Source organism: Salvia splendens, chromosome 6 (assembly GCF_004379255.2).
Source record: "Salvia splendens isolate huo1 chromosome 6, SspV2, whole genome shotgun sequence".
Classification (NCBI taxonomy): Eukaryota; Viridiplantae; Streptophyta; class Magnoliopsida; order Lamiales; family Lamiaceae; genus Salvia; species Salvia splendens.
The window spans coordinates 30,788,110-30,810,718 of record NC_056037.1 but is presented as its reverse complement, the minus strand read 5'-3'; the positions used below and the strand labels follow the sequence as shown (position 1 = coordinate 30,810,718).

The 22,609-nt window shown below is 37.1% G+C and overlaps 3 protein-coding genes across 7 annotated transcripts; 1 reads left to right on the top strand and 2 right to left on the bottom strand.

Moving 5' to 3' along the window:
- Nucleotides 1-1,076: 1,076 nt before the first annotated feature.
- On the bottom strand, nt 1,077-8,609 carry LOC121809987 (CBS domain-containing protein CBSX1, chloroplastic-like). The gene is made up of 8 exons (XM_042210857.1): nt 8,249-8,609; nt 7,751-7,838; nt 7,607-7,671; nt 4,955-5,003; nt 3,970-4,022; nt 3,204-3,319; nt 1,749-1,806; nt 1,077-1,646 (listed from the first exon to the last, which is right to left on the bottom strand). Exons 1-8 carry the CDS (start codon nt 8,447-8,449, stop codon nt 1,575-1,577), a joined length of 702 nt encoding a protein of 233 aa, XP_042066791.1. The 5' UTR covers nt 8,450-8,609; the 3' UTR covers nt 1,077-1,574.
- A 1,655-nt stretch (nt 8,610-10,264) lies between these two features.
- On the top strand, nt 10,265-16,766 carry LOC121809985 (polyadenylate-binding protein 2-like). Of its 4 annotated transcripts, none has more exons than XM_042210854.1 (14): nt 10,270-10,609; nt 11,828-11,946; nt 12,200-12,829; nt 12,928-13,005; nt 13,089-13,178; nt 13,382-14,071; nt 14,172-14,249; nt 14,345-14,434; nt 14,598-15,206; nt 15,315-15,392; nt 15,470-15,559; nt 15,768-15,944; nt 16,018-16,181; nt 16,263-16,766. In XM_042210854.1, exons 1-14 carry the CDS (start codon nt 10,414-10,416, stop codon nt 16,315-16,317), a joined length of 3,144 nt encoding a protein of 1,047 aa, XP_042066788.1. In that variant the 5' UTR covers nt 10,270-10,413; the 3' UTR covers nt 16,318-16,766. The 4 variants fall into 4 exon arrangements, 3 of the variants coding, with proteins under 3 accessions (XP_042066788.1, XP_042066790.1, XP_042066789.1); XM_042210856.1 differs by lacking the exon at nt 10,270-10,609 and having other exon boundaries at nt 12,200-12,382; nt 12,769-12,829; XR_006052342.1 differs by lacking the exon at nt 16,263-16,766 and having other exon boundaries at nt 10,265-10,609; nt 15,470-15,558; nt 15,772-15,944; nt 16,018-16,158.
- Nucleotides 16,767-16,790: 24 nt separating this feature from the next.
- On the bottom strand, nt 16,791-22,419 carry LOC121809984 (probable E3 ubiquitin ligase SUD1). 2 transcript variants are annotated; one of them, XM_042210852.1, is made up of 9 exons: nt 21,976-22,419; nt 20,682-21,374; nt 19,259-20,023; nt 18,965-19,176; nt 18,510-18,857; nt 17,946-18,106; nt 17,687-17,850; nt 17,463-17,609; nt 16,791-17,382 (listed from the first exon to the last, which is right to left on the bottom strand). In XM_042210852.1, the coding sequence occupies exons 1-9, from the start codon at nt 22,273-22,275 to the stop codon at nt 17,002-17,004; spliced, it is 3,171 nt and encodes a 1,056-aa protein (XP_042066786.1). In that variant the 5' UTR covers nt 22,276-22,419; the 3' UTR covers nt 16,791-17,001. The 2 variants fall into 2 exon arrangements, with proteins under 2 accessions (XP_042066786.1, XP_042066787.1); XM_042210853.1 differs by having other exon boundaries at nt 17,946-18,103.
- Nucleotides 22,420-22,609: the final 190 nt, after the last annotated feature.

Below are 22,609 nucleotides of genomic sequence, written 5' to 3'. Positions count from 1 at the left end.
GGTTTCAGTTTTGGTTCCGAATCAGTAATTTTTTACAATTTTTCACGGTTCCGAACCACCGATTTTTTGCAGTTCCTGCTCGGTTTCATGGTTCTCCGGCGGATTTTCGCGGTTTCAGTTTGGAACCACACGGAACCGGCAGTTCGGCCACGATTTCGGTTCGAAATTTTTTGAATCTGAACCGAACCACGGTTCTAAAATCGACGATTTCGGTTCGGATAAATTATCACGGTTTCGGTTCGGAATCGTAACCGCCAATTATGATTTTGCGATTAACCGTTGAAACCGTAAACCTTGGGCACCTCTACTATAGAGCAAGGGACCAATTATGAAATACTAGTAGTAATAAAAACTAAAAAAATGTCAATACTAAAAAATAGTAATTTATTGCTTTTAACTATGGATAAAAAGGAAAGAAATTTAATCTTTAACTGTGAGCTTTGTGAAATGATGTTAATTTTATTGGTTGTTTAGATTAATGTCAAAAAATTGGTAGATAGCTAACATGCCATTTTTAAATTCGTTATGCAATAAATAACCATAATGTCAATAAAACATCACTACAGAATGTCATCCATATTTCCCAATTGACTATCCCAAACCAATGGTTAGATCCTTTAAGATTCAGATCCAAACTCATATTTCAATTGCTTATCTATAATTGTAATAATGTCACCAAAGATGGTATCGAATCGAAATATTGAATTTTCTACAATCAAACTCTCATCCAAAAAACCCTTTCTTGTTAGTTTGAGCACGGACAGAGGGAGTATAAGTTTATTATAACATGCAACCTAAAAAATGACCAACAACACTCACATGGAATCTCCTAAATCTAACACATTTAACTCAAATTCCCAATCTTATATTATCAGTAACACCCTATGCATTATTTATAAAAACACAAAAGTAAATGCAAAGTAAATGTAACACACTACTTACTACACATTCAATTAGCATATAAAAATGTCCAATATTGCAACGATTAAAATAATAATAAAAATTCCTAAAGCTTTGAAAAGGTTGAACCATGCTTACTCAGACTATCGAAGAAGATGAACTTACGACAGTTGAGCTCCTTTGGCAAATGATTTTATAATCATAGAATTCGAAATGAAAATCAGCTTCAGTCACTTCCTCTGTACACATATATGCAAAGTTCCAAGACACCTTATAGGAAAGCAATTAAACAAAGAGAAATTACACAAATGACTTCTAAACTGACATGGGATTCATCGAATGACTATAAATCTTAGACATATCACATATTTGTTCATCGTGGAAGTATCAAAGAATCTAAAGAAGACCACGAGACGAAAATCACATAACTAGAATGCTATAACTTAACAACTTCCAAAATTATAAACATAACTATGACTCAGAGGAAGATGCTGCACCAGAATAAAGTGCTCGTGGATACCTTCTTGCTTACCTACACGGCCTGGTATGAAAGCCAAATATCACTTGAAAGTAGAAGTGGATCGCCATTCCGCAATTTGATGTAGTGGCCTGTGCAACAGAATCATGTATCTAGAGTATAACTTTACTTGAGGTGTGTGCAATTTGGACACCAATCACAATTCATCAGCAGCCTGCTTTATCTGAAGAGCAGCTCTAACAATGTTGCCCCTTGTAATAATCCCAACCTATAACAAGGAAAATGCAAAGTTGTATCATTGTATGAGTAATTTCTAAAACAAAGTTAATAAAATGCACCAAAATGAAAAAAGAGGAAATAGTCAGTATACCAGCTTTCCTTCACCATCAACAACTGGTAGTCGCCGAAATTTTGTTACAAGCAGTATCCTAAAACAACACCAATACACAATTAAAACAAAACACAATTATGAAAGTATAAATCCAACTATTGCCTCTTTCTCCTAGGTCCTCTCCACCAAAACTTTTAAGATTAAGAAAAATTAACCTAGATAAGCTTACTCTACAATCTTGTTGAACTAGGGCATCTTCCCTAATAAAACTGTAATTGTGATTAATAAACCATAATTGAGAATTGAGAAACTACTTAAAACATAAATTAACCTCTAATTAACTATTGATAATAATTAACGTGTGGAAGGCATCACCAGTAGCTTGGTGCATGCCTATGGGCTCTTGTGATTTCTTACTGCTTAAGCCACCTTAAATTCTACTAGATTTATTGGCACAAAGAATTCTTGTTAGTCTTAACCCATCAATACTGCCGAATCAGTATGACAACTATGGGGAATGGAGATTGAGCTTTTGAGGTCACGAAGTGGAGATCATTAATAGAGTGTCAAATAATTGGCTTCAAGGTGGTTGGTTTTAAGGAATCTATTGAACCTTCAACGGAACCCAAGTTTCACATGATCCTAACACTGGAGACTCCAAGCTTTTCTTTGACACCAGCTGAGAGATGTAACTCATTGGCGCCCAAGAGAGACTGACACTGACACTGTAGTCAACAGCTGTTTCCCATGTTAGAGCAGTCAAAAGCCACAATAAAATGTCTAATCCCGCCAACTTCTCCAATTTGGATTATTCGGTCGATGCTTAGCCAACTCATTCCAAATAGCTTCAAGTGATAGAGTAAAGGTGGAATACGATGAAAACTAAACGGAGATAATACAATAGAAAAGAACACCCCAGCCGACGCCTGCAGCAAACAATGCCCAACAATATTCTGATCAAAGATGACTCCTTAAATGATCATAGACTCTATGTATAATGCTTGTTTGCAAACCCTAATTCTAGCGTGTGGGCCTGACCCTAACTCTAAACAATTGATCAAAAATATTACACCTTATTACTGAAGTTAAAGCAGCAACTAATAATCCATGATATAGCTCACCTCCCGCTTTTGTAAATAATCTGTGGTCGCTCGGTATAATCAAGGCACACATTGAGTAAACGGCACGACTAACTAGAGAAGACCTAAAGGTATGGGTACTTTAATATGCAGAAAAATACTAATACTAACAATACTAATAAGTTAGATACCGGGCGAATCAATGAGTGATCTTAATCAATTCACTTCCGAATTTCTTCAAAAAGGGCCAAAATACTTCGATTCCTTGTGTTTTTGCAACAACTGGTTTGAATTTCTCATTAGAGAATAGAGATGACAATTACTTTAACTGAATAAAAATTAATCACAGATAATGATATCAATCTAAATATCTAATATGAATAAGCATTCAAAGAGAAAGAAAATGGTTAGATACCTCACAGCATCCTCAAGATTGGTATTTTCCCTGACAACAAGGGGAGCAGGAGTCATAACATCACTGATGACCTTCCCGTTAGTTTTACTGAGTAGCTTCTGAATTTCATTGAATGTCTGCCATGAGATATACTATTAGAACTGATAGACAAATACTACCCTGATCGATAAACTTAATTCTGTTCATCGTAATAAGAACAAATAGAGATTACTAACTAAGACAGATATATGTTTATAATTTCTGGGGTAAGCACAGGACTGAATCAGTGTCAAAACATATATAAGATCAAACATATATTTTGTTCCTTATCTTGTAGTACTACATATTTTGCAAGGGCCTCTTCCCCCATGTGTTGGAAAAGTACATGAGTCTTGCATTCACCAATACTTTTTCATCATGTATGCCAAGCCAAGACCTTATACAGGACTCTTACCAGTAGAAAAAAGATAAACCAATTCTTAACCTATTTAAGACCAAAAAAATATAACAACTTTTTAGACTATGTCTGCTCGACAATAACAAAATATAACAACTTTTTAGACTATGTTTAGCTTTCTAAGCAAAATGAAATAAAAACTATGATTCTCACTTTTCACAATAATGATTGCAGGCCAGACACAGAACCACTATACAAGGTAAGATGTTTGTAGGATCATAATAGAACTGGTAAATCAAACAATCTTTACTTGAAAAGAACATGGTGTTTAGAAGCAAGTTGCAACAAATGCTTAGTTACCAATATAGAAGGAAAAATTATAGTACATACTTTCCAGGAGCTATCAACATCCGGGAACATACTTGTTTCATGTTGGCCACCACCTGAGTTTGACAGAGAATATAAAACATAAGTAAGTAGCCTACCAAGAGAATCCCAGCCCAGGTCACTCCACAAAAAATTGAGGCAGGATATTAATATTTGAGGGAAGCAAAGAAATGACCTAGGGCTAAAGAAAATACCCATCTGACATAAGCAATAAAACTTATCATAATGGAGAAAAATCCATGTGCGATAGAATTTAGGTGATTCACACACAGAGTGAGGAATTTGGATTGAAGTTACAAGTAATAGAATATAACTTTCCTCAAACTAAGCCCTACAGCAAAAACGATGATCCAATTTTCTGCTTTCAAAATATTACTTTACCCTTATCTGCTACAACCTATTTATAAAAGATAACTTAGAAACTCAAACTTAAAAACTAACCAATAATAAATAAAATACCATGCTAATAGATAACTAAACTAACAGACTCAAAAAAATGAAGAGCTTTGTGCTTTGTAATAATCAACCACAACTCTCTCCTCACACATAAGTCTTCCAAGTTATCGAGTGTTATCAATGTGGTCAAACATGATTATGCATATTCACAAAGATAAACATTCATTTTGAAAACGCAACAAGGTTTCGTATAAACAAAAAAAACATCTAATTTAGTCTAACATGATCATACAATTTTACAAAGATCAAGCGTTGTGAAAATTGTGCATTACTTGATCAGCCAGACATACCCATCAACTAAAACAGGCATATTTGCGATTCCAAATTCATATTGCTAGAAACTAAAACATGTCCTCCGAGGGATTCTACATAGAATAATTAGAACTTAAAAGAAAGTATGATTTCATCCAATAATCATGCATAAGTGGACCACTGGCAATAATCATCTCTAACAGAGCATCTCTTGGAATTGTATATTCGTATGAAAAATTTAAAAAAAATAACAACCACTTGATCACATCCTAAATCATACCTGAGATGGAGTCTAGTGCCAATAGATCATAGTCAGAAACAACACCAACCTGCACCAAACAACCACATGTCTCAAAATTCATAGTAAAAAGACAATCATGACTCAGCGTCTAAATTCCAAACATAAGAAAGTTTCAAGCTCCACGAAAATCTCTTTGATGACTAAAGATAAGGATGCTATCATACTTAAAGGAGTATTTACAAGCATATACTCAATTATTGAACTGCTTGGGCACAGGGGCAAAGCTAGGATTTCAACATAGGGCGCAAAAATATACGTAAGGGATTTTCAAAAATTGAGAAGGGGCATTTATGAAGAAATTGGAATAAATTGACAAATTTAAAGAACAAAATACACTACTACCTCCGTCCCACATTAGGAGTCACATTTACTTTTCTGCACTCGTTTTATAAAAATGACAATAAATAGTTAAAGTGGAGAAATAGTAAAGCAAGAGAGATAATAATGTAGAGAAGACTACTCCTAATGTGGGACGGAGGTAGTATATGCATGGGGGGGTGGGGGCATATGCTCCACCTAGACACCATGTGGCTCCGCCACTGCTTGAGCATGAGTATAGGGAAGTTCTCTGTCAAGATATGCAGGTCATAGTTTATGATGAGCTACCAATCCACTTCATCAATAGTTGGAAAAAACATAGACTAGTCAAATGTGCAAGGTTCTAGAACTCTATCAGTCAGATCATAGTTCATTGTTTAGAACTATGTTCAAACATATACTAGATTCTCTAGATGTTAAGAATTCAGCTAGAGGTCAGCAGATCAGAATAAATCCAAGCTTAGAAATAATGACTAGTCTAATTTTCTATACGGAAAAGATAGAACACGCTACCACGATAGGTTATTTACAAAAATAAAACAAAAGTAAGAGAGTGCACAGATAATACTTCAAACAGTGGCCATACTACTTTAAGATGTGTTTATGTTCATGTATGCGAAGAACATGATGGTGTAAAAAAGATTTAGTTTTGTGTACAAGGGGCAGATGCGGCATGAAAAAATGTGCAAGTGAATGGAACAAAATGATTGTTTTGTTCTTTAATCATAGGTGGGGCTGGGGAATGCTAATTCATTTTTTCCCATAATGAGAAAAAAATCTTTGTAACAAGCTGTGGTATATGGCAGTATCCGACAATGCAGAAGAACTATCAACAGTGACAAAGCATCTAACAGAGATCTACAAGAACAACGATCCAATCAATCCTAACATGACTAGATTGACCCATGGAATGAGAAGAACTTTTTGCCTACTACAAAATTGAAATGTACCTTTGGAATGGAAATATGCATTGACAGCATTGCATTTGTATCATTGGTTAGTGAGGCCAATTTTTCTATGTATGTAATGGGACAAGAACTTATAGCAATAAGTGCCAATAACCAATGCCATCAATTGTGAAACATAGTACAAAAGGTTAGGGGTAGAGAAGATGATTAAGCAGCATTGTACTCCCTCCATTTCATAAAAATAGACACTCCTTCCATTTTGGCCCATCTCATAAAAATACTCCACTTCTACTTTGGTAATTTTTCTCTCTTGGTCTCTCCTACTTTACCAACTATGCATTAAAACCTTTGCCGTCCTAAAAGTGCCTATTTTTGTGGGACGGTGGAAGTATGATAAATGAACCAATAACTTCTTAGGTTTAAATCTGGCTTGTGCATATATTCCATGAGGAAATCACCAACTAAAACATCTCAATTGAACATCAGAAAGCAATTGTCAGAGTAAGAGTAACCCAATAAAAACACTAGTATTTGTATTATTGCTATGGGAAGTTAGCACTTCCTCTTTTCTCCAGAACCCTATCTAAAACCATTATGTGGTGCATATCCAACAATTTATCAGCATAATCATCACAACATGTTTAAAAGAATCAAACCAGTACAAATCCATCGGAATTAATGAAATATCGTTGCCAAATACAACTACAGTTGCATAACTGATATAAGTTAACCAACAATGGCAGTTCAATATCAGTGGTGGGTGAGGCTAACTATACTTTTGGAAGCACACTATGTTGAGAAGCTAATACTTCCTTGTTCTCAACAACGAAGCAATAAAGTGACATATCCAACAATCCATCAGAATAATCGTCAAAAGTATAGAATTTAAGGGACACAGACAATTCAATAATATATCCAAATCTCAAATTGTGATTTATTGGTGGGAATAAGCAAAAGCCATGGCCGTATTGATACCCTTGGTGGTAAGGCTAACTCACTTTTGTTCATAAATGGGACCAGAACCTTTATTGCAGACCACCTTCGGTATTCCAGTCCAAAACAAGTACACAACTACTTAAGCAGAGTAATAAAGCAAACAAGTTTTATCCACTGACTCTTTGATGATGATCTCATAAATTCAAAAAGAATCAATCACTCTCCAAAGTAGGATACTGACTTATGTTCAATTTAGCTCAAAATAACAATTTCGCCATGTTGTTTCTGGTTGTGCACTGTCCATTTCATTTTTAGATGTAAATTCAAGTGTAACTCTTTCAGATCCAGTGGCTAAGGAAAACAAATTCAAATTCAGCCAATAATTACACATCACACCATCTATATAAATCATCAAAACATGCAGATGTTCTTTAAAACAAAACATAAAATACAGGAGATCTAACATTACCAACTTCCAGTCATCATTAATCACAGGAAATCCAGTGATTCGTTTCTCAACAAGGAAATCCAGAGCTGTTATTTAAGAGAAAACATCTCAGTGAAAGGGTAACAACATCAAGACACATTTTAAATAAAGAGATGTGAGAAATACCTTCATCAACAGTAGTTGTAGGTTTTACCACATGCAAGTGCTCTTTCCCTGTCATAAAGTCACCGACAGTATAGATCCCTTCTCGTGTCTGTAAGTCACAGGGATACCAAGTGAATAAGGATCAAGACTGCATAATGCTATGCAGGAGGAAATGGATGTACAGTTGATGTCATATGCTTTATATTACTCCTTTGTCAACTACAAGGTTCACCGGTTGTTCCTTCCTGAACTTACGAATTCAACCGACCTAATTACTCAATCGATGGTTCAAAGGAACATCTATAAAATGTTGGTAAGGCCAGTTCCTAAAATGCTTGAATTGAGCGTTTGAGCACCATTAAAATCCTCTAACCAGAGTGCAACATGCAACCTTCTTTCTATTAGACGGAAACTCACTAAATTATACTCCTATCACTCGTCAATTTTATATCATCGTAGAAGACTGAATACTGAATAACTCATACAAACATGTAGATAAAGGAGAGCATGCCTACTTACGGGAATAGAACTGGTGGAACCATTGGAGGCGAAGGAAAGAGCATCCGGCCGCCGGAAGTGCATAAACTGACTCCGCCGGCCGGAACTGCGCGCGCGGAAGAAGGCGCTGCTGCAGGGTAAACTACGGCCATGAACTGTTGAAACTAGCCTCGGACGTGGAACAGCGGCGTGGAAATCGGCGGTGAGTGAAATAGAGTCCATCAGCGCGTCGAAATTGAAAAAATCAAGCGATTTCGGTGAGATAGAGAGAGAGAGGGAGAGAGATATTTCACAATGCTTCTGTGATTGGTGCGTGACTGTGTGTTATAGCGGTTGAATTTCCGAGTTTGCGTGGAAATATGCGCGCGCCTTCTATTTCTGGTAGAGCCAAATAAGGTCGGTTTTAAAATTGAAATCGTCTATTGCTTGGTCATATAAAGAAATTACCGTTGAATGATCATTTTGTTTGATGAGTTTCTCTCGATTTTGATCATCTTCTTTTAAAAGTAGAACCGATTGAGGGAATTCAAATAGCAGGTTAAGTTTGTAGGCCGACGAATGAAATTTTTGGCATGATATAATTATAATTTCAGAATATGATTTCACTCAAATCCGATAAACTTGTCTAGTTGGTTGTACAAATACTCCTTTGTCCCACTCTTGAAATATTTTAAGATTTTATGCAATTTCATTTATAAGTTAATTAAAGAGAGAAAAATTAATAAAACTTCATCAAAAAATTAAAAATTACACTATAGATTCCTAAAACATACAATTTACATAATTTAAATCATAGTAAAATTATAATAATTTAATTAAAATCACATGATGAATTTATAGATTATTTTGGAATGAATTGAAGGATAAAAAATATTTAAAAAATAGAGAACAAAAAGATACTACAGTAATATTTTGGGAAGTGAGAAAATTTTATTAATTTTAACTTTCTCTGATTTAAAAAAATAAAATTTTAAATAGCCAAAACGATGCTCACTCATGGGGGGCGAGTGGACGTCGCTCCGACGCTGTCATCCCTTCAGAAAAAGGATAAGCTATCTATCAACGGATGCCCAGTAGGACATGATGGCTGTAACAACATCCCTTAACCATCTCGTTCAGCGGAACGGGCTAGACCTCCATTAAGAGCGTTGTTGTCGATGCCTTTATGCTTTGATTGCTCAACGTTGTGATAAATTATTAAATAAGTTATTTAAGATTTTAAGGTTTTTTTAGGAAATATTATTTTTATCTTTTAGGAATTTTAATTGTTAGTCTTTAGAAGTTTTAATGCAGTAATATTATTATATAATTCTTATTTTAATTTTACAAATTGGGTGATAGTAAAAAAATTATTAAGTTATTTGTACTTCTTCCGTCACAAGATAGTTATTAATGGGCAAGATATAATTTTTAATACTAAGAAATAAAAAATAAAAGAGACAAGATGCGATATTAGTTTTAATGGTTAGATGAACCGAACTTCGGAATTATAGGTTCATAAGAACATCTTCAAGGGAATGTGCAAAATGAGGAGGTAAAGAGACTTAACTACCATATGTAACTATTCGTCATAAAAATTTATTCTCCAAGTGAAAAGGTATCTGTGAAGGTATTATACCTTCTTTAGTTTTGAGAATGTATCTTTACCTTTTCTACACAAAAGGTAAAAAGATAGTAGTTATTTTTTATTTATCTTTTAATTTACAATTTTCTCTTGGAGTTCTTTACACCAAAGATAAAAAGTTAGTTATTTTTGAAAAGGTATAGTTACCTTCTTGAAACGATAAGCAAGAAATATATTTTCTCATTTTTCTTTTCCGTCTTGGAGATGCTCTAATAATTTGCAATTCAGAGGAGTGTTGTGTATTTTTAACAATTATAGTGAGAGCATCTTCAAAGAAAAAGTTGAATTAAAATTTTATTTCTAATTGATAATTAAACATAATGGGCTCAAGAAAGAAGTAAATTGAAAAGGAAACAGATAAATTCTCAAAATGGAATGAAATAGTATAAAATTTTAGAAAGAAGAAATAAGGAGTATGATAGTTATATCTGTTTTTACCTTCATTTACCATTTACCCTTTTCTTGGAGATGCTTTGAGGAGAGCGAATGCAGTGGGCAGAAAAACCGAAGCTTTCAAAAAGTGAAATAAGAAATTCGAAAGAAGGATTAATTTCTGACTGAGATGGCTGCACAGCTGGGGAATGCGGCGGTCGGAGCGTCATTGTATGTCATCGGTTTCGACGTTAATGTCACAGGCTCGCAACTGTACGGCCTGTTCAGCTCGATTGGGGAAGTAGTGTCAGTTGAGGATTGCCTGGAATTGAATTTTGGGCTACCTATTCGATATGCCTACGTACACTACAAAAACCCTCAATGTGGTCAGTATTCCTAATTTTTTTAACCCAATCCACACTCGTATCTTGAGTTTTGATGCCTACTCCTAATATTTGTAAATTGAAGACCTGAACGATGACTGCTTTGTAGTTATTAGTCTGAAAACCATTCTAGCTAAATAGGATAAGCATCACCGCAAATAATTTTAAAAATTTCTACTCATGGAAAAATCTAAATCCCTAGACACTTTTAATGAGGACAGGAACATGAATTTACCCGGAATTTTATTTGATAGAGGTATTTTTAATTTGTGTTAACCGAATGTATGGAAAAGAGGGTATTCTGAGTACTGTAGAGTGTAGATGATCATCAGATGTGCATACAAGGCTTATTTCGTGTATAATTATTCATTCACATGTTCAATTTTCATATTGGAAGTTAACTCAATATTTTCCGAATCGGCCAGGCCAGCCTAAGGATTCCAGGTTGCAAGCTGAAGTAAAAATGCATGTGCAAGTTTAATTGCACACATTAAGCCATCATTATGACTATTTTTTAGGTGCTTTTATCACTAGTAGTGCTCGAAGGTGGCTGGACAAAAACATGTAGATTTTTCAGCAACTTCAGAGAGTAGTAAAAAATGCAAAGTGTGAAGCTTGTAATTCACAAAAAATGATCTTCCTTGTAAGAAATGAACTAGAAAGACGTCTTATTATTAGTATGAAATACAGCTAGCTAAACAGAAATGTGAATGACTATCGAAATCAATATTACTCTACACCTTTAGCTGGAGTTATTATTGTACATACTACTACATACTTTCATGTTGATATTCATAATATATCTATGGGTGGAATTTTTATAACTATCATGTCTTTGTAGACATATATGTCTAGAATAATCAGCCTCTCAATCACATCACATGAAGCAGATTTCATATTGTTTTTGTAATTATATCTTGTTCTCAATATACTTTTCTTCATGGAAGCTTGAAACAGATTCTGCACCCTTGATGAATGTATTTATGTGGTGAGTTTCTTGTATATGAATTCCACGGTCTGACATCAAGATTTTTTCAGCCAGATACTTAAATTGATTTGTTATGTCATATTATCTCAAATCATTAAAAGGGGGTGTTCAGTTTTATTCTTGTTGTAGTTCGGTTGCAAGTAAATAGTAAAAATTCATGCAATTGTTACTCAATCTCCACTCCTTCACCACACATCCTTAGTCTAATAGTTTCTTTTGCATGCTTATGTTAGCTCACAAAGCTTTGGAGGAGCTAAAGTCCACTTCTATTAATGGAAAACCTATTAAAGTAATGCTTTTTCATCAAAAACCCAGTGCAAGTAGAAGTGGTGCTGGGATTATACACACTAAGGTATTGCTGGCTTCCCATATTTTTTTTTCAATTTTTAATAATTGCTTTGAGTGGTAGGTCAAAATAGTTTACAAGTTTGTATCTGACCAACATCTTATACATTGAGCTTGTCAGACCAGGTTTCCTCTTGCAATTTATGTATCCTGTGTGGTTTGTAGACTATTGCACATGAATGGAGTTTACACAGTTTACGAGTCGCTTGCTTCTTGGGGATTGTTTTTAGTGCTGGTTAATATATAATTGGTCTCTGCAGGATTTGGAGAACGAAATTGACCACAAAGCCATGCCGGAGAAGTGTTTTTCCTTTGAGAACACAGAGTCATGCAGTCAAGATGCTTCTGGTCAGTTAATGGGCTATGGATCTGATGAGGAGTCTATTCCGAAAGGGGTGGAGGAGAACCATATCATGCCGCCAGAAGGAAAACAAGTTTCAATGGTATCCTCTATTAGTAAGAAAAATATAGAATTGTTAGAAGAAAAGGCAGATTTTACTAATGTGTTTGTAAAGAATTTCTGTACATCAACAACTGAGGATGATCTTAAGAACAGATTTGGTGAATTTGGGTTGATAAAAAGTGCAGTGGTGATGAAAAACAATGATGGAATCTCCAAATGCTTTGGATTTGTGAACTTTGAAAATGCAGAGGATGCTGCTAGGGCTGTTAAATCTCTTAATGGCCAGACATTTGGTAAGACGAAGTGGTATGTTGGGAGATACCAAAATAAACATCAGAGACAGCTAGAACTGAAACACCATCTTGAGTTTGTAAAAAACGCATTTGATAATGGATCTAATCTATATGTCAAAAATCTGGACTGCAGCATTGATGATGAAAAGCTTAAGGAATTGTTCTCTGAGTTTGGTTCAGTGATGTCATGCAAGGTTGGTTACATTTATTCCCTTGGCTGGCCATTTGTAAACACAGTCATGTCATTGGGCTATAGGCTATATCTTATTGCATTACTCTGGTATGTCTACAGGTACTGCGAGATGAGAAAGGAAACAGCAGAAACATAGGTTATGTTGCGTTCTCATCAGTCAAAGAAGCTTCAGATGCCGTGGGTTTAATTTTCTCCTTTTTCTAGTTTATGCTCTCTCATTACTCTTGGTGAAAATTTTTCAAGAATCAATTGTTTTGTAGCTTTCTGGGATGAATGGTAAAGTTCTTGTTGACAAGCCTCTTTGCATTGCAATTGCTCAAAGGAAGGAAGATAGAAGAGCTCCATTACAGGTTTTATTTTATTCCTCGGGGTATTTGATGTTCATCATGTAGGAACCTATTGAAAAGAAAATAAGTTTAACACTTAAGCACATTGTCTAGTGCACAATTGCATTTCATTACTGGTCCAGTGGTCCTCAAGAATTAATGGGCTATATTATTTTGTGGTGGGTGGCCTTTGTTCTCACTGGTTAACATATAATTGGTCCGTGCAGAATTTGGGCAAGGAAAATGGTCACAAGGCTCCGTCTGAGACGTTCTCATCCGGAGGAGACTCTCATTCATGCATAATAACAAAAGAAGATGCTTCTGCTCATTCGATAGACTATGGCTCTGTGCAGGTATTTGGCGAGGTAACTGGCCAGGAAGCTATTGGGGAGCATGATAGCATAATTGAAAAGCTTAGTAATGTCACCATGAAGCTTAATGGCCTTGTTGGAGAGCTCAATGGCATTGTCAGGGAGCTTAATGGCTTGTTATTGAACGGAAAGCAAGTCCATATGGAAAGCTCCCTTACTAAACAGATGGAGTTGTTAGTGGACAAGGCAAATTCTACTATTGTGTTTGTGAAGAACTTTGGTCAATCAACTACTGAAGAAGATCTTAAGAAAACATTTGGTAAACTTGGATCAGTAACAGATGCAGGGGTCATGAGAAATGAAGACGGAGCCTCAAAAAGCTTTGGATTTGTAAAATTTAAGAATGCGCAGGATGCTGCTAGAGCAGTTCAATCTCTTAACGGCCAAAGGTTTGATGAAAAGAAATGGAACTCCGGGACAGCTCAAACTGGTGATTCAGTTGATAAACAGTATAACCTATATGTTAAAAATCTAAATGACGGCATTAGTGATGAAAAAAAGCTTAAAGAACTGTTCTCTTCTTTTGGTTTAGTGACATCATGCAAGGTTGGCCTATGCATTTTTTCTTGTGGTAGATATCAGCACTGATTATTCTCAAATAAATCATGTCTTACTTAGCATGCTCTGATATCTCATTTCCGTACAGGTTAATAGAAATAGGGAAGGAATAAGTAAGGGATCAGGCTTTGTTGCATTCTCATCTCCTGAAGAGGCTTTCAAAGCCGTGGGTTATAATCTCTGTATTCTTAGATTCTCCCTTTTCACTTGGTTTACTTGCAATCTAGGTTATTAAATTTCAATCATCTCTTGTTTTTGCAGCAATGCGAAATGAATGGTAAAATTATTTTTGGCAAGCCTCTTAAAGTTGCACTTGCTCAAAGAAAGACAGATAGAACTGCCCAGTTACAGGTACTTGAATACTCTCTTTGTAGTGGAATATTATGTTATCTGTAGTCAACAATATTAACTGGTGTACAGTCACATTTCATTAGTGCCTTAATTTTGCTGCATACAGTTCATGAGAGTATTTTCTTTTTTATTTTGTGGATTGATATGGAATTGATTTCTGAAGAATTTAGACGAGGAAACTGACCACAAAGCTCTACCCAAGACTTTTTTATATTCTGGTCGGTCGATGGGTTTTGGATCTGTGCACCCGGGTGAGGAGTCTCTCCGGGAAGGTACTGAAGAGCATAATGACATGCTATTGAATGGAAAACAAGTTCGTATGGGATCCTCTCACGATGGGAAAGAAAGGAGATTGCCAATGGATAAGCCATATTTTACTAATGTGATTATAAAGAACTTCTGCAAATCAACAACTGAAGATGATCTTAAAAAAATATTTAGTGACTTTGGAGTAGTAACAAGAACAATCATCATGAGAAATAAAGAGCAAACCTCAAATTGCATTGGGTATGTGGACTTTGAAAATGCAGATGATGCTGCTAGAGCCGTTGAATCTCTCAATGGCCATATATTCAATAAAAAGACATGGTATGTTGGGATTGCACAAAGGAGATTCCAGGGAGAGCTAAGACTGAATCACCAGTTTGACTCTTGTGTGAATGAAGATTATGATAGAGGGTCTAATCTATGTGTTGAAAATCTGGATAATAGCATTGCTGATGGAAAGCTTAGCGAAGTGTTCTCTCCATTCAGATCACTCAAGTCACGCGAGGTCTGTGGATGAGCTTTTCTTTTGGTCAGATCTCAGCAGTAGTTATTCACATATTCAATCAAATCAGCAGATTTCAAGCTTTCTCAATCTGCTCCTATACCTATGCAGGTGATGCAAGATCAAAACAAAATATGTGAAGAAAGGGGCCCCTTTGCGTTATCATCACCTGAAAAGGCTTCTGAATCCGTGAGTTTATTTCTGTGCCTTAATTTATGCCACTTTCTCTTGATTAATTAAGCTTCACTAACTCTTTTAGCATATAGCTTTCTGAAAAGAACAGGAAACAAATTTATTCCAAGACTTTTCATGCTGCATGTGTTCAAAGGAAGGAAGATAGGGGAGCATGGTTACAGGTATATAAATATCATGCTTCATCATTGTATGACAACGTGCGTGTGCACTATTTTGCATGTGTTCTTCCATGGTTGTACAATATTTTAATGATGTGTGTGTCTGTCATGCTTCTTCAATGTATCATGTCATCAACGTTAAATGACTGATGTAATATAATGACTTTTTTTTTTATAGTGGAAATATATTTATGTATGATTCAATCTTTAGGGCCGGCCTGGTTATCGTTGCAAAGAGCTACTTGTTCCTGGTGTGCTCCAGGCTAGACCTCTTATGCACAGTATGTCCATTCCCCTAATCCAAAACCACCAGAAAGATTCGCATCCTAGGAGCAGGCATGCTCCGATGCAAAAAGGTCTACTTCCAGCTGTAGCAACGAAACATCAGGTCTAGGGCTTCTTGAACTTGTACTTTCCTCTTTCAAACATTTTCTCAACTTGCTATTTGATCTGCTGTGCAGATGCTTCGAAGAGGAAATAACCACCATTTTCATCGTGAAAACATGTTTTCCATCTGGTATGACATGGGTCGCTCACCAGTATGTGATACAGTGATATCCCAGTCAAAGCCCCTAGGAGCTTGGCCATCTTCGATTGCAAATGTTGCATCTCTGAACAGACGACAGTGAGTACATTTCATCTAATATCTTTCGATCTTCCTGGTGCTGCACTGGTGGATTCATATACCTGAATTATTTTCATACAGATGTTCGGTGAGATTTTTTACATGCATACTGAGAAGATGCCAGCAGCTAATATGACGAGCGAGAATGCTTGTCGAGATTGGTGGTGTGGATATTCTGCTGTTGGAGGTGAGGGTGAAGGGTTATACGAGCTCATCGGCGGTTGTCATTGAGTGCATGACCGTGTGGAAACATAAACGTGTTCAAGGCATTGTCACTTCCTGGACTATACAATTATCATTGAGTGCATGACCGTGTGGAAACATAAACGTGTTCAAGGCATTGTCACTTCCTGGACTATACAATTATCCGAGTACACGGAAATGGGTTTCCCGTTACCATTCCAATTGCAAGAGGTTCCCTCGTTGAGGATATGATCAATTCAATGCGTCCAGATAAGTGCCTCCGATGTGGGGTTTTCACTACTTGAGTGGTGAATGGTTGGATTATTGAGTTTAGTATAAATGATAAGTAAAATAATTGTTCAATTTGATATTCAATGAAAAATGGGTGGGGTTTGCACGAGATAGAGATGGATACGCGAGAGAAAGTTGATCAAACGTTTCTTCAATTGTGTTTTCTACTTAAAAGCTATTCTTTGACGTTATTAATTCTACACTTCTACACCCAGACATATTCACAAAGGGTAATTTGATTGCCTACTTAATTGCTACTACTACTCTTCTTCTTCTGGAATAACGTGCCTCCGTATCAGACCCAGATGCTGACCATCTCCCGGAATAACTCGCCCATGTCTCCTAACTACATTCTCTCTCTCTCTCCATAATTATGTAGCCTACGCCCGATCAAGTATCGATCATCTCGTATCGAGTTGTGGAGATTGGTGAACCAAACGTGGAAGCGCTTCGCACAGAAACACAACGCACTGAAGATCAGACATCCCAGCCATGCATATCGGTACACAGCCGAGTTCACAACCAGTGGGTACCCCAATATAGGAAACACCCCTCTCGACAGAACGTATGGAACACACAATGCAGTTAGCAGTTTCATAATGATCGGAAACACAATCTCCCGGAGAACCCGAAAGGCTTGCAGCCTTGAGAAACCATCTTCCCTCACCCTTTCAAATTTTAGTCGCCAGCTCTCGTCCACCAGAGGCATCATGTGATCTAGCATAACCTAATCCAGATATATAAAAAAAAGTTGAGGTATCTCTGATTCCATAAGCAATAAATACCTATAGAAATATAGATGCTCACCATTCTAGTCCAAATCTTCAAAAATATCAATCCGAGAGCCCAATCTTGATACAGAAGGAAAACCGGACTCTCATCCACTGGAACCCGCATTGGCACAATCACCAGGAGCTCAAACAGCAGCCCAATTAACACTGGAATCACGAATATCTGCAATAGTGCACATGTTAGGAGGCAATGGAGTTTATATGTAAGTATTATCCTTGCACAATCGACAAGATTCTTACCCATATTGACAACAGCACAGAACTCTTGAAAATAATGCCAAACCATTTCCATATCTGGTTAAGCAATACTTTAGTTCTCTTTGTTCTAACGAGGTCAGCACAGTATCTTGCTCCAGCCAAACCAGTCCAAATGACATAGCTTCCAATGACAAAAGCATAAATATCTGTACAAGAAACCCAAGTGTAAATTTCTAAGTTTCATTTCATTCTGGAGTAAACATAATTTAGTCACCATTAGATTTCATTACAATTTTCTTACCATTGCACCTGATGCCATGAGTCAATGGGAGAAACGGGAGGGAATTGAAGAGTGTTCTCCCGAGGGATATTGGTACAATTATCAACGCAGAGTTGAATATAAGCAGAGTCATCCAAGCAACAACCAACAATAGCACAATTCGAAGTACAAAAGCCCACCTGCTGAAGGAATAACTAGATAATATAAGGTGATGATACAGTTACACCACAAATACTTACCAAAATTCAGCTACCAAGAAGCTATATCCGGAATGAATAGCTTCAGACACAGAAAATAATGACTGTTAACAACCTAGTGAGTAGTGACTACATGGCTCCGCAATGAAAACTCCAAAACTGCCTAGTGTTATTCAATCTAGGCGGCTACGCCACATCATTCAAAGATGCACACAAAAAAACGAAATGAGTCACCATAGAGCTATTCAAGACAGAAATATATGTGCACGGTGCACTACTCAAGACAAGGCAAAAAATCTTTCACTCCGTATGTGCCTCCTGAATTTTGGGAACTATTGGTTTTATCCTTTGGTGGCTGAAATATAACCTGACAACTATTAGAACTTACTCCGTGTCAGTTAGGTCATCATCAAGCTCCTCAGCCGAATTGGCATTTGCAGCCAAATATCTGGGCCTGTTCACATCTTCAAGGGCTACCACTCGCTCCTGACCGACTCCCTCTCCGTGTCCTCTCCCTTGTCTGCCCATATCAGCATTCCCATTTTCATGTCCACCATTATCCTCCGGCTTTGGGAGTAGAAAATCTGTTAAGCCAAGAGCCCAGCCAACAGCAGTGAACCAATACCGGAGAAGGGATTTGAGAGTATGTCGTAGTTTGAAATGCTCGATAGCAAAAGGAATGCATATTTGAAATAGGAGCATGTCAGCTGGAATTTCAGTAAATGGATCGGATACACTGCAAAACAAAGTGTGCATCCATAAATTAGAGCAGATACACTACATTAACATGAAGACCCAAACAGACTTCAGAAGATTGCAGAGAAATGGCAAAAGCAATCTTACGAGATATCCAGAGGGAAAATGGAAGGAACAGTCTTCATTGCAAGTTTAACAGGCAAAAATACCAACATGACTATCAAACTCCCATATACAGCAACAGACAACAAAACTCTACGAGCATGCTTGTGTACGGGATCGTCAATGAGATCGCGGAATGGATTGTAATTAGGATCAGCAGGGTCTCGTAGAAAGTAAAGAACCCCATTGCGCAGGACCTACAGCATATGGACATTTGGATGTTACAAAAAAAGAGCTAGTGCTGAAAAATTATAATTATAAGTCGAGCACTATTCATACCCCTCGAAGAAGGCTGACAAAGATACTTATTTGCAGCATGTAAACAATTCCCACGACCCAATGAACCAAGGAGCTTGCTAATGGTGAGACTGAGAAGAACTCAACTCTCTGAGAAATTGACTTCCCAAACATCCTTATAGTACAAACATCCAGCCACCAACCACACATCAGAGGGAAAACGCCAAGTTCAATTACCAGAACAAACGCGACTTTAATCATAGTCATTAAATGTCTCATTGCAGCCACAAACTGCCTGAAGAGGGATGGAATAGTTTCAGCAATGGAAGCAATACCATAGAACCTCCCCATTGTCAAAGGTTCTCCCCTTGAGTACCGAATTAAGGTAACGATCCCAAGGTAGAAGATGACAACAGAAAATACAAATATGTAGCCAACAACAAGTGTGGTAACATCAGAGAGACGTGATGCCCCAACTGACTGTGCTTTCAAGATTTCAGTTGCAACTGTAGAGCTTATGTTGTTTGTGATAGTTTGTCCCGTTCCATTTGATTTTAGTACATCTGCGACCTGGCCAAGTATCCTATGGTCTTGATTATCAGACGTCAGATTTACAACAGCAGTAAGAGCAGTTTTCAGAGTGATATTAGCCAAAGAAAGTGCCGATTCAGTAAGTGGAACAACTGTGGATAATACTGGATTGGTAGCAGATGACAAAATCCAAGATAGGTAATATATTATAACCCGTCCCAATGAGAATGGCACAAAGATTACAACTCCAAGGAATATCATATTACTTGCAAGAACCTGCAAGAGACAATGGTGCAAACATTAATTTTCTCAACGATGGTGCATAAAAAAAAACTTCCATAGTATCTCATGGTCATGGATAAAATCCACAGTCCACACAGGATAAAAGGTTAATTTTTTCAATCATGCTGCATAGAGAAAACATGAAGACCTTATTGATATCCCATTCAAAGTTTTCAGGCAGGAAAAGTTTGATTTTCTCAACCATGCAGCATATGAATTTCACTATATCTCATGAATAAATAACAGTACCAAATAAGAAATTTTGGAGATGAATCGATGACAAGGGGAACTGCTAACTAAAATACTGAAACAAAACACGAAAACAAATTTGATTCCCAAAAAAACAAACACAGTTAGTAAATTTGAATATTTATCTGCATGGGAACATATCCCTATACACATTTGTTTCTTGTTACAGTTGATTGCATAGTTCATTATTATTTTAGGGAAAAAAGGCAGCAGATGATTTAGCATGTCGCAAAATTAATAGCTAACATAGGGAACCGAAAGCATTAACACGATTAGTAAGAAAATAACAATATGTAGAATAAAAATATGCGCCACAAAGAGCATTCCAGTAAGAGACCTTTAGGGCCCATTTAGGACCTCAAAACTCAAAAGATCAAATGAAAATAAAAGTCATAAGACTCACTGTGAATGCATTTTCAACCAGATGAAACACAGGCCCCTGCATGCCAACCAGTTCATCAAAAGGTACGTCTTCTGCCCCATCAGCATCATCCAAACCATCAAACATCTGTTCAACCTGGGCCTCTAGCCGAGCTGCCTGCATCTCTAACCTAGCTGCAACATTTTCGGCATTACGTCGAATCAACTGACCAGCACCAGCAATTACTTGGGCTCCACCAGCATCTTCACCATTCCCCTCAACACGAATGTTTCTATTTGCTTGAGCTGGAATCCTTCTTGCAGCACGGGCTCCATTTCTATCTCCTTCATCTTCTCTGTCTGCATCTTGCCCACCAAGCTCTCGTATATGTCTAAAGTAATCTCTCAAGGAAGTTGCTCCAAGAAAAATGAAAACAATGCTAGCAGACAGCAGAAATCCATGCAAGCAGTCAGTTAGAATGACTGTTGTAGATAAGTGGCTCAAGAATAATCTCTGGGCTTCTCCAATACTTCTAACAAATGCCAGCCTCCAAATCCAAAATGTGATGAATGGAATGATGAGAAGCCAAACAGAAAGTACGAAACTGAGCCGTACAAAGAATTGCAGAACATGGCAGGCTTTCATAGCTATTCCAACAATGAATTCCTGAAACGGAAGTCTCGTGGGGGCATTTTCAGCATAAACTGGAGAAAATGAAAATGGATGTTTGCAGACCTGCCATGCAGAAAAGGTCAGCAAAGGTCTGGCATAGTTTTAGGAAATATCTTGACTATAACAATTTTGATATTCATGAAACAAAAGAGTCCAAAACAACACTAGCCATATAAAATACTTTGAGCACAAGAGGCTGTTAAGATTCAAGCATGTTGGGGGACGAATAACAAAAACTCTTTAAAAAATTTGAGAAGATTACATGACATTTCACTTCGTATAAGCTTAGCCCAGGCATCAACCACACTTCTATAAGTCATTCTTATGCTAGTTTTTACAAGTTCCAATACCACGTTCTAGAACCGTCTAGCACTTCCAAAGAAACAAGTGACAATCACACAAAAACAAACAGAGGTAGAAACATGATTCACAGCGATAGAACAAAAGTGAATAACTTAAAAATATTAATTCAGCTATGGCTTCATACTAGTATTTGCTAACCAATCATAAGAAACTCCGCTTACGTCAGCTCATTTTATTTCCACAAACAAATCAATCAATCAATCGATTCAGGAGATCACAAGAACAAAATCACATCCAAAAAGAAAAATAAAAGCTCGCTAGAAATCAAATGCATCAATCGCGGCACTCATAGGTGTCAAACCTCGCATTGGCGAGCGTTGCTATGATTCAGCCACTGAAGAAGGCAATCCTGGTGAACGAACTTGATACTGCCACTGCAGGCGCAGGGGTATCGCAGCGGATTATCCACGTCGCCAGGATTCCTGCAGATCCGGCAGACATCCCCCTCATCGTCATCATCTAACAAATCAAGCCTGCTCTTAGCATTATCCCCGACGGCTGTGCTACTGTTCTCTCCCTGCGAAGAACCGATCGAAGACGCTGAGGAGTCCAAAGGCAAGAGCCTCTCAGCTTCCGCCGCCGTCTCCGGCCCGATCTCCATGGAGTCGGTGGAGGAACCAGGGATCGATCGTCTTTCTCTATGTTAGGGCTGGTGGGATTTGTGGATTATATTGGGAGTGGTGGGATTTGTGGATTAAGTACTACTACTAGTTTCTTAATGAATTTTATGAAAATTGAAGACGGAATTATTGATCGCTGCGAAATGCTCTACTGATTTTTGTATTTAAATACTTATTGTTGAGGGGCGAGATGACGGGTATGCCCATGCGTCCACCTCTTCCATCACTGCAAGTTTCAGGGGTAAATCTGGAAATGTTCTGGTTGAACGCCCCAACTGCTAAAACGTTATTCAATAAACGTTTGTATTTATAAAT

What these genes read in the sequence shown, in the direction of transcription:
- LOC121809987 (XM_042210857.1), bottom strand. Translation starts at nt 8,449, where the DNA reads ATGGACTCTATTTCACTCACCGCCGATTTCCACGCCGCTGTTCCACGT. An exon ending in ATGTTGATAGCTCCTGGAAA is followed by an intron (nt 3,320 to 3,969) that starts GTATGTACTATA and finishes ATCTCATGGCAG; the next exon opens with ACATTCAATGAAATTCAGAA. An exon ending in TTGATGGTGAAGGAAAGCTG is followed by an intron (nt 1,647 to 1,748) that starts GTATACTGACTA and finishes TCCTTGTTATAG; the next exon opens with GTTGGGATTATTACAAGGGG.
- LOC121809985 (XM_042210854.1), top strand. Translation starts at nt 10,414, where the DNA reads ATGGCTGCACAGCTGGGGAATGCGGCGGTCGGAGCGTCATTGTATGTC. An exon ending in CTGGGATTATACACACTAAG is followed by an intron (nt 11,947 to 12,199) that starts GTATTGCTGGCT and finishes TGGTCTCTGCAG; the next exon opens with GATTTGGAGAACGAAATTGA. An exon ending in CTGAAAAGGCTTCTGAATCC is followed by an intron (nt 15,393 to 15,469) that starts GTGAGTTTATTT and finishes TTTAGCATATAG; the next exon opens with CTTTCTGAAAAGAACAGGAA.
- LOC121809984 (XM_042210852.1), bottom strand. Translation starts at nt 22,275, where the DNA reads ATGGAGATCGGGCCGGAGACGGCGGCGGAAGCTGAGAGGCTCTTGCCT. An exon ending in GATGACCTAACTGACACGGA is followed by an intron (nt 18,107 to 18,509) that starts GTAAGTTCTAAT and finishes TTATTCCTTCAG; the next exon opens with CAGGTGGGCTTTTGTACTTC. An exon ending in TCATGGCATCAGGTGCAATG is followed by an intron (nt 17,851 to 17,945) that starts GTAAGAAAATTG and finishes TTTCTTGTACAG; the next exon opens with ATATTTATGCTTTTGTCATT.